This window comes from Gorilla gorilla, chromosome 4, assembly GCF_029281585.2.
Source record: "Gorilla gorilla gorilla isolate KB3781 chromosome 4, NHGRI_mGorGor1-v2.1_pri, whole genome shotgun sequence".
Taxonomy (NCBI): Eukaryota; Metazoa; Chordata; class Mammalia; order Primates; family Hominidae; genus Gorilla; species Gorilla gorilla.
Genome location: NC_073228.2, coordinates 85332372 through 85347225, shown reverse-complemented (window position 1 = coordinate 85347225; position 14854 = coordinate 85332372). Strand labels below are relative to the sequence as shown.

The following is a 14854-nucleotide window of genomic DNA, read 5'->3' as shown; positions in this document are numbered from 1 at the left end:
CAGAAGAACCCAAAAGGGTGGACCTGAAGGAGGAGGGCTGCAGGCATTTGCCTCAGCGGAGAGGCTGCTCTGTGGAGGGGACGCATGGTGGCTGAGCACTGTTCCAGCCGACCACCCTGTGCTTCTGCATTGAGGATGAGGATGCCAAGGTCATGGGATTTATCCAAGAGACTTGGTGAATTCAGTAGTCTGGGCTACAGTGATCGTCTAATCAGTAATAGGAGAGAAATCAGTAATAATAATAGAATAAGAGGAGAACTCCTCATATTCCCAAAGATACACTGAACCCTCCTCCCGACCCCCGCCCAATAAAGCTCAGCCACAAACACATCAGCTCCTAATGTCTTACTGGTGAATACACACCATTCAATTTTATTGTTTCTGTACCAACTCATCCACTTGACAAGCTCAGAGTTCTGTCATGCAATTCATTCCTCCACAGGGAGGGATCTTAGCACAGCAGCAAGGGAAGCCTTGTCCCTGGGAAGCTATAGACCTCATTGTTTCAGAAAGCATTCCAGATGGTTCTGCTGGAGTTGGCTTCCCTTTATGAGAGCCCTTCCTGAGAAGGCAGAAAGTTGGCCCCATAGAGAAGAAAAGGACCCCAGGACTGTGCAAGTCAGTCATATCCAGAGCATCCCTCCCACCCTGGAACCAGCAGCCAATAGTTTTACCTCATAGGACTCCTCGTCACCAGCCACCATGCCTACAGTCTTTATGAAGGGGTGGCCAGGGTTGTCCACTCCAGTCTGGATGCACTGGTCCAGGGTGTAGCCATTGGGTGTCACCTTGTTGCGAAGCTTGGCATAAATGGCGGGGGTGAGGCACTCGGCCATGCAGTTGTTGTGCTTGCGCAGGTCTGGGTAGTCTGCGCTGTGTGGGGAGGAGGGCAGGCTGTCAGCCAGCAGCCCCCGAGGAAAGAGGCCAATGGAAGGACTTGTTGTTTGCCCATCCTTCCACTAGGCTCCCTTCAGCCAGTGGGCACAGGGATACTTGGCTAGAACTGCCTAGGAGTCATAAATGAACACACCAGGTTTCAAAAAATAAGCAAGCTCCACGAGAGCGGGGACTTTGCCTTTTTGAAAACAGTCCCTGGCTGTTGAAACCAGTGTTCAGTAAATATCTGTTGGAATAATAGAAATCAAATTGGGTGCTATCTTACCCTGGAGTGTGTACTGATTGAGGAATAGGAGATTTAGAACCACCACAGCCTCAAACACAAGTCATGTCACCTCAGGAATTCCCAAGGTACATGGCGGTTGCTGGCGATTCCCTCAGAGATCCTGATTTTCATAAGAGACACTAAATGTCTCAGAGACATCTCAGTGGTTTTCCTCGTCTCTCTCATCCATACCTGCCTATGTGGAATTCTGCATGCCACTCAAACTCTGCTCAGCGCATGGTATCTCATCCATGGCAGGGTTCCAAGGGCTGAGAAAACACATCTATTTTCATCCCTCTCATGCCACTCCTCCACTTTCCATCTGCAGTGTCCTTTAGAGCTGATACTTAAAGTCAGTACTACGATATCCCTTTTTCCAGAAGGTGGTAGAGCAGTGAGAGAGGCATGGGTCTGGAATCAGGGGGCCTGGATTTGCATTTCACTGTACTAGCTATGTGAACTTGGGCACTGTTTAATTTTTCTAGGCCTTCATTTCATCACAGAAGGATCCTAAGATGAATAACAGATACTCCATGTAAAGTGCTGGTCACACATAAAAGTGCTCCACAAATGTTAACTATCCCCATTATTACTATGCAACTGGACTGCAAGCTCTAAACAAGAATGATGATGCTACACTTCTTTGTATACACCACAGGTCACTGGCTTAATGAGTCTCAAAATGATTTTCGGTTTTACTTAGTCATCCTCAAAGGCAAAAAGAAGGACCCTTGCTAACAGTTTCCAGCAGGGGAAAGCATATTTCTTGCTGGTCTTTGAAGCTTTTTTTTTGTTTTTGTTTTTGTTTTGTTTTGTTTTGAGACAGAGTCTTGCTCCGTTGCCAAGCTGGAGTGCAGTGGTGCGATCTCGGCTCACAACAACCTCCACCTTCCAGGTTCAAGCAATTCTCCTGCCTCAGCCTCCCAAGTAGCTGGGACTACAGGCATGTGCCACTATGCCTAGCTAATTTTTTTATATTTTTAGTAGAGATGGGGTTTCACCATGTTGGCCTGGATGGTCTCGATCTCTTGACCTCATGATCTGGCCTTCCAAAGTGCTGGGATTACATGCATGAGCCACCGTGCCGGGCCTGAGGTTATTTTAAAGTCAGGAGCCCTTACCTTGGAGGAAATAGCCTAGGCTGCTCCCGGACTTCGGCACACAGTTTCTGCCGGTTCAGCAGGTACCCGGTGGTCAGGACACTGGTGCCCATGGTAGCAAACAGCAGAGAAGCATTGCGGCCAGTTAGCAACTTAGAAAAGATACTGGCCATCCTTCCTCTTGGATGAGTGTCTGGAAAGCAAAGAAGCTGGATTAGATAGCTTCATAGGATGACCCTGAGCCACAACATAGGGGTCAATGGGCAAGAGAACTGCAGGAGCCATAGCCTCTCTTTCCAGTGTCTCTGTCTCTCTCTCTCTCTCTCTTTGTGTGTGTGTGTGTGTGTGTGTGTTTTCTATTTCTTGCTTTGCTTTTTTCTTCATATTGCTTGGGAACATCTGGGTAGTTTTAGACATAATGTCTAAACTTCCTGAATTCCATGCCTTTTCTCTGTTAATATGCTATGATAAAAAATAAACAGCAGCAGAGGATGTCTTCTTTCAGCTATTTGACAGACCATATGCTCTATTGAACTTTGCCACTGCATCACAACTAGACCCTGAACAGGATGGATTTCTGGACTTCTGAAAGGTAGGAGAAATTTCTGAGGACCACCCTCCCACTCTACTGAAGTTGGGATGCCAGCGTTGGGAATAGGGGCTGAGACTGGGATTCCCCCATTGAAGTAGGACCTTTGAAAGAGGCTGAAGTGGCACAAAGTCAGCAGACCCCAACTTCTGGCTCCTGCCTGAAGCAGGTCTAAAAGCTCTCTGAGGAAATTATATTCAGTTTAGGCCTGGATTCCTACAGATTAAGATGAAACAATGAACTCCCAAAGATCACCAAACACACAAGGAGGTACAATCAATGAGAGTCAACAGAAGAAATAGCAGATGTAGACTGCTAACGACTGAAGATGCTGGAACTGTCAGACAATAATATAAATAAGCCCTATATTGAATGTTTAAAGAACTAAGTGTGGAATCATAGTTATGAGCAAGCAACAAGAGACTATTAAGAATGACCAAGTTGATTTGTAAGAACCAAATTGAACCACTCATTATGACACAGCTGAACATAGAATAAATGAACTGGAAGATGTAGCTTAAGAAATTACTCAGAATGTAGCACAGAGAAATGAGAAAATGGAAAATAGATGTAAATTAAGAGATATGATGGATAGAATGTCAAGCTCAAATACACATCAAATTGAAGTCCCAGAAAGAGAGAATAAACAGAGAAGTCAGATTTGAAGAGGAATGGCTGAGACATTTTTAAAACTGATAAGAGAATCCATGATTCAAGAGGTGTAGCATAATCTAAGCAAACAAAGAAATTGACACCTAGGCAAATAATGAAACTGCAGAATATCGGTGACAAATCTGTGAAGAGCAGTCAGAAAGAAAAGACAGTTTACCTACAAAGAAATGACAAACGAGCTGATTTTTTGATAATGAGCCCAGGTAAATAATATTTTTTAGAAGCAATAACTGTCAACCTAGAACTGGGGAACTAGTCTAACCATTTTTTCAAAAATGAGAGTGAAAAACATTGATAAAAAACAGATCAATAACAAAGGAATTACTAAGCTATATACTTCAGAAAGAAAGGAAATGACAGCATAAGGAGAGAGCCTGAAATGCAGAAAATGGAGAAAACATGTATAAATCTAAATAAGTATTTATGTATTTATTTGTAATACAAGTACTGAACTACCAACAAATGATGAAAAAGAGGATAAACATGCACAGACAGAAACCCTGTTGGGTCTGCTACTGCCTAGAGCTTTAGAAGGGCCAATTAGCCCCACGGTATCACCTAGCAGGGAGCTGTGTAATGTGGCTCTTTGAGTAGAGAACAAAAGAGTACGTAGTTCTCAGTACTCTATTTGATCTCCATAATGCCCAAATAAAGAGTGTATGGGCCTGGGATGGTGGCTCATGCCTGTAATCCCAGCACTGGGAGGCAAAGGTGGGCGGATCACTTGAGGCCAGGAGTTTGAGACCAGCCTGGCCAACATTGTTAGCTGTCTTTTAGTAGAGACAGCAAAACCCTGTCTCTACTAAAATTACAAAAAATTAATTAGCTGGGTGTGGTGGCATGCACCTGTAGTGTAGTCTCAGCTACTCAGGAGGCTAAGGCATGAGAATCACTTAAACCCAGGAGGTGGAGGTTGTAGTGAGCCAAGATTATACCACTGCAATCCAACCTGGGTGACAGAACAAAACTGTCTCAAAAAAAAAAAAAAAAAAAAAGAGCATGGATTTCCCTAATATTTGGAATGCTCCCAAGACTCAGCTGCAAGATGCTCCAAACTTAGCTGGATTGATTGCTTCAAAGAACTTGCTGATGTGTAAGGCTGTAGCTGAAAACCTGGGCCATCCAGTGAAGAATAAACATCAACTCCTAATAGAACCATCATTTCGAAGTCCCTACTAAACCTGAATGTCCCAACTAAAAGCATCAAAGACCTTGAAAACATTTGAGAATGTTTATGTGTGCAAATAACAAATCAAGCCTCTTCTGAGTAGGAGTTACAGGATATAGGTTACAGGATAGCCCAGGAAATCAGATTATTAGTTCTTCTTCCGTGCTAATATCTGCAAACAGTTCTTTCAATTCTAAAGCCAGTAAGTTACTAAGAGCAGACAAGATATAAATTGGTCATTTCTTGAAGTTGTCCTGGGGACTTGTAAAGACCAACATTCATTCTCATCATGTAAACTTCTTTGCTCCCCTGCTAGATTTCAGGTCATCATGTCAGTATCCCTCCAAGAATAGATAACGGCTCTTCAATGAGCCGCACCAGTGCTTCCTGGTCCTTGCTTGCAGCAGGCAACACTAGCATACATCCTTTGGGCTATCTTATCTGCCATCACACCCTCAAATCCACTTTCTAACTAGAGAGAGGCAATGCTGTCACTCTAGAGGTTTACTGTAGAACTCACTAAAGTGAAAGAAGCTTTGCCCAGATTCTTTCCAGGCAGTATGGGCCTAAACATAAGCCAGACATGGTCTTCCTAAGCTAACAGGAAGTATGTTCCTTTCTGGGATTGACCAGGGATGACCCAAATGTCTTGGTCCCTATTTTTCATTCCTTAAATTGCCTATGCACTGATATGTGCCCAAGTCAGTGTCTGTCTGAGACGATAAATCTTAGGAAGCAGAGCCAAGAGGAAGGGGAGTGAATGGTCTCCGTGTATAGTCCTGTGACCACTGGAGGTCTTCCTCCCTGTAAGGGTGATGTGTGAGTGGGTATCTGGCTCAGAATATTAATGTTTGAAGTGTCATATCCATATTATAGTTCCTGGAAGGAACTAATTTAATTAATTTAGAATTATTATTTTATTCCAAGTTCCAGTACTGCCCTTGTGTCTGAGCAACAAAGGATGACTCATGCAGATAATCCTGGGGAAGCTTTGATCGTGGCTAGCAAAGCAATCTTGGAACTGAAATTCCTCAGTATCCTTGCTTTGATTCCTTGAAGAGAATTGACACAGACTCCAGGTTTTGGTGAAGCAAAGAATTCCTGCTTCCTTGACTCTGTTTTTCTCTCGCCAGAACACAAAGAGGCATTGAATTTCACTATTAAGGCCTTAATTAGTAACCTTGTTTGTGAAATTGAAACAAAGGTCTCACTGAACAGGCTGGTGGTCTGGCAATGGCTGTTCCATGCTTTCCAAAGACCCAGAATCAAGGCTTGCAATGAAATCACTTTTCCTCATGACTAAACTAAATCTCTCTTGCATGTTAAAAGTTAGTCTTTAAAACGCTGCGCAGTCAGAACATTGCTTTGTCTTACACATTTCCCTGTTACCTGGCAGGCCCCAAATGTTACATAAGCATTCTCTGCAGCTGTAACCCCTACTCAGAAGAGGCTTGATTTGTTATTTGCACACATGATAACATGTGGCATAAGTAAAGCTGGGAAGATGTTTGTTTATAAGGGGTAATCTGTGTCTACCAAAACAGATAGTATTGGTTTTGCCTAGTTTCCAAACATGGTTTTATAAGTCAGTATATCTTGTGAAACCATTAGGACAAAAGCTTGGAACAAAAAGAAATCTCAGGCTCATTGCAAAGCTTTTTTAATGTTTTCAATTCCCTCCATGTTCTGAGCATTATCATAACGTACTGAACTGTTCTGTTCAGAGACCACTAGGGAGAGGAGATGAGGAACCAGAGCAACCAGGATGTTTCTCCCTGGGATAAAATCTCAAGCATTCAGACACCCTCACTGTGGGCTCCACTTCTGTAGCTAGAGGGGATTGGAAACAGCAGGAGCATCTCACAGCTTGTAGGAAGCACACATCTTTTTCCCAAATGTTTCTTTTTGCAGTTGGTCCTTGCTGGCTGATCCAGCTTCCCCGTCAGCATATGGTGAGCAGTTCGGTGAGAGGACCACACTTCCAATACTGGCAGGTACGGGTCCACAAGGACCCTTCTTCCAGGGAACCCTGGCTGCTAGATATCACAGGGCTGAGGGAAGCTGGCTTCTCAACTTCGCTGCTGCCCGTGTTTCTTCCCACCATCCCCTCCACTCTAATTGGCCCTGTTTTCCGGCCTCACATCTGCCACTGTGCCCGTTCTCACAGGGATCCCAGAAAGTCTTAGATCAGTTACAGCCCGGGATTGGCTTCTAGCCCCAGCAGGAAGCATGGAATTCATCCATTAAGGAACTCTTTATTGAGAGCCTACTGTTAGGTACTGCGCTAGGCAATAATGATATGAAAGTGAGCAAAAGAAACAGTTCTCTCCTGTGGGGGCTTCTAATTCATTTGTGGCAGACAGTCAAGAAACAAGAAAACAAAATCATCATAGGTGGGGATGAGTGCAAAGAAGGGAATAAGCAGGATATTATTCAGAGAAAGTGTAAGTGATGTCTGCTTTTAAATAGGCTAGGCAGGGGCAGAGAGTAGAACAGCAAAGCCTTAAAGCTGGACAGATCTGGACTTGCCCCAGGACAGAAAGGAGGTCAGTGGAGCTGAAGCACAGGGAGCAAATCACAGTGGACTTCGGAAAGGATGGACGGGCAGGGTGTAGGGGAGCCAGGTGTGCAGGCCCCGACACCACCCTAAGGAGTCTGGATTTTATCCTAGTGCAGAGGAAATTTACAGATGTGTTTGCAAGCAGGAGAAGAGCTGAGCTCATTTTATGAGTTACAGGGGTAGCTCTGGCTGCCAGTGGAGAATGGTTTGGAGGGACATGTGCAGAATGCAAGCAGAGAGAGCAGTCAGAGGCCCTAGACGCTGTCCGGGTGAGAGATAAGGTGCTGAGACCCAGGTGAGTCAGCGAGGATGAGAGAGAATGTATTTGCAGTCTATTCTGGGGCAGTACTGACAGGTCGTGCTAATGGTTTGGAAATGAAAGATAAGAGAAAACCAGGGATGCCTGAGATTTCTGGTCTACAGTTGGGCGGGTGGTGAGGCCCTTAGGTGTTGGGGCCCACTGGTTGGGGAGCAGTTTGAGAGCAGAGTGTTGCTGGCAGATGTGGATGATCTGTGTGGTGGCCCCGGGCCCCTCGCACCGCAGCTGCTGGGACTCTTCACAGCTCTGGCCCTGTTGTGCCCTCTGCCTGATCACCTGCTGCCCCGTCTCAGCTTTCCCATCCCGCTGGCTCCTGGGACTCTTTCAAAGGCTTCATAAGACCTATAGTGAAGGCCTGGCCATCAGGCCCCATTTCTGCCCAGCACAGAGACTGCTATGACCCAGTGATGACATTGTGCCCCAAGAACTTCCCCACATTCTCTTCAACTCGCAGACAACCTCAGATGTAGCTGCTCTCTCAGGCCTTCAATGTACATCTCCACCCAAATGAGTAATATTTGCATTACAAGGAGGAAAGGAGAGAGGGAACCATCGGGTACCTGCTGTACCAGGCACATTATATGCTATTGTCCCTGTTTTCCAGATGAAGCCAGATACTCCTCTATGAAGTTAAATGACTGGTTCAGTGTTAACACTGCTAGTGAGCGACAGAGATGGAATTTGAATGCACACCTGTCTGACTCCACCTCATGTGTTCTTTCCACATGGCCAGCAAGCTCTGCTGTCCCACCTTGCACTTCTGGGAGGTGGCTACTCCCTCTTTCACCCCCTTTTTGGATCTTAACAAGGGATTCTGCCGTGCCCCAGCTGTCAAAGCCTGCAGCAGCTGCCAAAAAACCTCAACACAGGCATACTTTGGACCTACATCATGTGTTGATGTCACAGATGCTGTACCAGGCATTTGACTCCTTGATCTAAAGCCAGGATTCCTAGCCAACATGGCGAAACCCTGTCTCTACTAAAAATAACAAAAATTAGCTGGGCATGGTGGTAGGCACCTGTAATCCCAGCTATTTGGGAGGCTGAGGCAGGAGAATTACTTGAACCCAGGAAGCGAAGGCTGCAGTGAGCAGAGATTGTGCCTCTGCACTACAGCCTGGGCTATGGAGTAAGACTCTGTCTCAAAAAAAAAAAAAAAAAATAGTGAGGGGGATGCATGCCCCCACAAAGGAATCCTGATGGAGGAACAATGGCTTGGTCCGTTTCCCCTCCTGTGTAGCGCTGTGATAAAGGAAAGCCTTTCAGGTATGTGCCTTGATGGAGCCAGTGGGTGGAAGAGGAAGGGCAGTGAGAGGTTTGAGGACAAGCTGCTGATATCCTCATGTGTCATCACAGTGGTGCCCTTTGGGAGCCTGCTTTGGTATACTCGTCCACTCAGGGAAGAGGAAGTCTCTTATCCACAATTTTGTCTTCAAAATTGAAATGTCTTTGGGCAGAGCCTAAAAGAGAGTTGCCTCATTTCGTGTAACTGTGGTGTATGTAGTGTAGAGGCTCCAATGTGTTTTTGAGGCAATCCGAGAGCTCTTTCTGGAAATCCTGGGCAGATGACATCTGCGTCTGATTTTACTTTGTCTTACAACCAGGCTAAGACCTCCAGCATCATCAGACTGTCGAACTGCTCAGGTCAAGGCAGACAGGTAGAAAGGCCCACATAGATAGTGGTTACTCATCCCAAGAACACAGAGGCCCACACCAGGAAGGGGCAGGTGATGTTAATGATGAGGCAGGCAATTATATCTTGCAATTTCTATGAGCCATGATGCATTACACTAAGGAACTTTACCTCACTTGGCTTGTGACTTCTGTTAGTGAAAAGTGGCCTGCTGGCCTATGCTGTGGAGGACTTGCAGAAAACTTCCCAGTCACCGGCAGACGGTTGACATCTCCCCTGGTTCCTCCCCAGCCCGTTTAGTGTGAAACGGGACAAAGGGAAACATTTCCTTTGATCTATTTTTGGGGAAAGAGGCAAATGTCAACTAAATAAGATCCTATTAGGGACTGGGCGTGGTGGCTTATGCCTGTAATCCCAGCACTTTAGGAGGCCAAGGTGGGCGGATCACCTGAGGTCAGGAGTTAGAGACCAGCCTAGCCAACATGGCGAAACCCTGTCTCTACTAAAAATACAAAAAATATTAGCCAGATGTGGTAGCGCGTGCCTGTAATCCCAGCCACTCGGGAGGCTGAGGCACGGGAATTGCTTGAACCCAGGAGGCGGAGGTTGCGGTGAGGCGAGATCACACCACTGCACTCCAGCAGCCTGGGTGATAGAGACTTGACTCAAAAAAAAAAAAAAAAATCCTATTAGGAATTTCATGAAAGCTCACACAGTTCTTGCACACATCATTCAAGGCCTGCTATGGGGGCCCAGAACATCAGGACACAGTAGCTAGCCTCACATTCAGCTCCATTGCACTAGAGCTTTGCATGATCTCAATTTGAAAAACACACATGTATATCCTACATTTGTATCTCTATTCTAATATTATATACTGTATATGACTTTTTAAAATATTGGTTTGCTGCTTCTATTTTGTGCTAATGCAACAAATCTGTTTTAGAAACAGTTATTACTGTTTCTTGCTTCTTATCACCCCCTACCGTTTGGACTTTTGTTGTCCATCTTTCTCTGCCTAATTGGACCACAGCCTGGTGCCTCAATCCCCACAAAATCTGTTCCCTTCTAGCTCAAGATGACTGCATTCTCTCTGTTTGCAGTGCACTCACGGGCTGCTCATTCATCTGCCCTTGTGTTCTGTGCCTTTTTGGCATCTGTGGGTAAACTCAGTGCCACATATCTCTATCCTGTTCACTCCTAATGTTTGTATTGTCTTCCCAAGGGACCTCTCTTATGGCCCTGCTGGGCTCCTCCCCTTACCCACACGTGCCAAGCATAGAAATCAAGGCAACATTCTCAGTCCCTTTAAGGGAAGTTCCAGGTACCTAGCTAGTCCTACAACCAGCAATTAGGGAAGTTAACGAATAACCTGCTAAACAAGAAGATAATAACTTAAAAGCCACCCAAGTAAGTCAGAGTCACAAAATGTTTGATTCCCTGTAGAAACTAAAGATAGCATCTTGACATATGCCCTTGCATTGCTTTTCAGAAACCAATTCCCACACCAGATGGAAAATGCTGACCACTGTCATAGAACTCAGACAGACTGAAACCAAAAAATAGATAAGGAAGTTCCAGAAATTCCCTAGCTCTTAACTCATTTTGGATACCCCCTCACTCCTGCTTTAAAAACCCTTGCTTATAAGCTAGCAGGGAGCTCAGGTGTTAAGTGCTAGGTACCCATTCTTCTTGCTTGGCACCCAGCAATAAACGCCTTTTTCTCACTACAAATCTTAGCGTCAATGTTTGGCTTTTTTGGCATGCTGGGCAACCAGAACCAACCCCGTCTTTGTACGCCTGCATCCAATTCTGATGAGCCTATGTATGTCAAGTTGGTCAAGGCCCTTTGTGCTGAACACCAAATCAACCTAATTAAGGTTGATGACAAGAAACTAGGGGAATGAGTAGGCGACCTCTGTAGAATTGACAGAGAGGGGAAACCCTGTAAAGTGGTTGGTTGCAGTTGTGTAGTAGTTAAGGACTATGGCAAGGAGTCTCAGCCCAAGGATGTCATCAAAGTATTTCAAATGCAAGAAATGAACAAATCTTTGGCTCACAAAAAAAAAACAAACAAAAAGCCCACAAACTTTTGAATGAAATCTACTTATATGATGTGACACACATTTCTTTCAGACATGGATTTTGAAATCCTATCAATAAAAGCCACCAAGTGAGACTGACAGTTCTGGTTTTGAGCATGTACCTGCTCTGTTTCCTGGTATCTGCAAATTAGGGTGGCCCAGTGCAGGCTCCTGACCTTTTGACCATGACAGGCTGTCTGAACCCTGGGAGCTCATTGTGCCCATCGTCAGAGATGTCCGTGTGTGACACAGCAGAGACTACCCCACAGATAACAGACGAAAGCCAGCAGAGTACAAGGCCTAAATGTGCATGTCCTTCTGTTTCCTTTTTTTTTTTTTTTAAGGGGTTCTGACTGAGCAGGCAGATTGGGAAGGAAGAATCAGATGAGGAGCAAGTGCTAGGTGTTGGGGAAACAATTTAAATTTCCTCCCACCCCAGAAATCCCTCTCCATAAAATACAGGAGAAAGAAAATATTTTATTATTGAATAAACATTAAACTAGTGATGCACATCTTTAGCATTCTGCTAAGGAGATTGCAAAGACAGACATCCCACCCTTTTATGTGGGCAAGCAAATAGGACCCATTCATTACATACATGTTCTCGAACTAAAGTAAGAGGACTTGACAGCACCATTTGTCAAGCATAATTCATCCTAAATTCACCTGGTGACCATTTGTGTTCGCTAATTGCCTTTATCAAAAGGAAAAATAAAACTCAAGTTTCTAGGACAGCAGGTAGTTTTACAACTTGGAGCCAGGTGCTTAAATGAAACTACTACCCACTGCCCTCCCACTGACAGTGGGAGGTAGGGAGCTATCTTCCTTGATGTCTGTATTTTCAAAGAGATGGTTTCCAGGCCCTTGCAGGAAAAGAGTCCTAGGTTGTAAAATCGACTGGAGCCTTACCTAGCTTTTAAAAAGATTTATATACATTTCAAAAGGGCAGCAAAATAATTTATAAGTTTTCTAAAGGAAATGCTCTAAGAAAAAGGAGGAAGCTCTTCCCCTTTTTGCGTGGGCTTGTGGGGTAACTTACATTCTGGAATTCACGAGGAGCAGGAATTGGTTTCCTCCCTCCACGTGCTGGAAGGCACAGTGTAAGAAGCTTGGCAAGGCTCCAGTCAGGGGTGGACAATCACTGGGAATTCCACGCATCAAAGGGACAAGGGACAATCACTGGGTCCATCCTACACTTCAGAGGGACAAGACCCAATGAATGTAGAACTGGGCCACAGTTTGTCTTGGTTCTCAAGCACGCTGGCCCACACATGATAGGTTGTCATTAAATATCTGATGAGTAAGTGAATGAATGTCAGGAACCTGAGAGGCTTTAGAGGTCATTTACCTCAGCTGAAATTCAGGCATCCCTTTCCCTCAGCCCTCCTTAAATACCAGCAGTCCTGGGGATCCCACCACTTGCCACAGCAACCCATTTTACTGTTGGATAACTGTAATTATTATAACATTTTTTATATCTGAATAAGGACAGAAAACAAAATTCGAGTGCTTTCAAGGGCAGGGTACTTTTTTCAAAACAATCCCAAGAAGCAGGTATCCCATGTCACAGAGGAGGGAACTCAAAAACAGAGACATTAACTAACAGCCCAAGGTCACACAGCTAAAGGGAAATCATATGTATCGAGTGTCTGTTCTGCACCAGGCACTCATTTAAATAAAGATCCTTTCACTCACAATAGTTTACCATACAAATATTACAGCATGTCTAGATGGGGTCTTAACCATACCAAAGTACTGTATTGCATGCCTCCATCTGCCCTGGGACTAGGACCAGGTCACACGCTGCAAAGGATTTGAGTGGAAACAATGAATAGACCCCTGCACACCCATGTGCATCAATGGAGGACTGTGGATGCCGTGTGCCCCCATTCCTCTGGGCCATTGTCATTAACCCTTTGTCTCCCAAGGAATGGAGCTGCCAGAGAGTTCCAGCTGCCTCAGATCCTCCCTGGTCTCTCAGGTATGCTGAGTGTTTTCCCTTAAGCAGGGTTTCCATAGGCTGATGCCGAGGGGAGGCTAAGTATGGGGCCAAAATGCCCACAGCACACAGGTGTCACTCCGGGCAGCACTGAGGGGAAGCAGAACCAGGGGATGGCTCTTGGGGCCTTCCTTCGCAGGAACACCACTCACTACAGGCTTCCAGGAGGTCAGCGGGTCATGTGAGTCAAGGGCAAGTGGGTGAATGACACTGATATGTTTCAGGTAGGGAGAAGCCATGGTGGGCAGTATTGGAGGGAGGGGAAAGAGGGGGTGAGGAGGTGGTAGAGATATGTATTTGTCTACTTATTCATCTGATGACTATTTACCTACTATGTGGCAGCTTTTCCAGAGTCCTTAGTCTGAGGAAAAAAACCCTATGTGCTTGTGTTATTCCCATTTTACAAGTGAGCAGATGCAGGGAGAGAAAGGCAAAATAACTCGCCCAGGACCAGGTTTGTGAGTGGCAGCGCTGGGATTCTGGCCAGCAGTCATAGTCCACACTCTTAACCAGGGCCCTCTGCTGGGCAACTAGAAATTGTGTGTGATTTGTGCTCTACTTGGGGAGCCAGAGCCTGTTGGGGGGTCCTGGGAGGGCATGGTCGGCTATGGGACAGACCATTCAACGATGTTGTTTGAGGAGCCTTGTCAGGTCTTAACCATACCAAAGTATTGTATTGCATGCCTCCACCTGCCCTGGGACTAGGACAGGTCACACACTGCAAAGGATTCGAGTGGAAACAATGAATAGACCCCTGCACACCCATGTGCATCAGTGGAGGACTATGGATGCCGCGTGCCCCCACTCCTCCCTCCCCAAAGCTGCTTTCCAGGCATCTTCCAGGCGGGGAAATGGCCATTCCCCTCAGCCCAGAGCAGACTTAGCCTGCCGTTGAATGCTGCCGAAAAAAAGAAAGGGCTAAATGTGTCCCCTGTTCTATTCCTAGTCCAGATTCCTAAGATGAGGACACAGCATCCTGGGCCACTGTCACTAATACAAATTTGCCTCTGGAGGGACTCTACGGAAGATAATTCCCCTGAAATTTGGAGAGTTGAATTAAGCTAGGACTGATTCTGGCTGGAATTTGTGGTGGCTACGTACCCTAGAGGGCCTCAAGGAAACCCACGGTTCAAGACAACCCTGACAGATTCTAGAGTCTAAACAGAAATGGATTTGAACGTGGGCAAGGCCAACCACCCAGTTCACGGCCTGTGTACAGCAAAGATTACGTTACAGCCTGAGAGCTAAGCCTGGAAGCTCTTTCATCCATCGTTTGTCCATCTATCCATCCATCTGCTCATCCATCCCTCCATCTGCTCAACAAATGTTAGAGAATCAATCCTTGTGTCAGATACCGGGGCTGCCCTCAAGGAGCTTTTATAGAGTTCAGGGTACAGCCAGGTGGGGGAGACAGATCACTATAAAAACCTACCACTATAATCCAAAGGACAAGAGCAAAAATAGTAAAGAGGAGAGAAGACCCAAATTTGCCTGGTGGGTCAGAGAGGGCTTTCTAGAAGAGGTAAAAAATCTTCAGGGCTATCACTTCACCTTGCCCGGTGGATAAA

General features: G+C 45.6%; 1 protein-coding gene across 4 annotated transcripts in view; it reads right to left on the bottom strand.

The window, feature by feature from the left end:
* Window positions 1-14854, bottom strand: part of CKMT2 (creatine kinase, mitochondrial 2) — a 33758-nt gene that overhangs the window by 12904 nt on the left and 6000 nt on the right. For 2 of the 4 annotated variants that reach the window (XM_019027879.3, XM_004058630.4), the window contains exons 2-3: window positions 2284-2455; window positions 675-873 (exon numbers count right to left, since the gene is read on the bottom strand). In XM_019027879.3, coding sequence (XP_018883424.2) covers window positions 675-873; window positions 2284-2455 — 371 coding nt within the window. Of the gene's footprint in view, window positions 1-674; window positions 874-2283; window positions 2456-9374; window positions 9467-14854 lie in introns of those variants that run through there. The other 2 variants (XM_055386157.2, XM_055386158.2) reach the window with 2 other exon arrangements.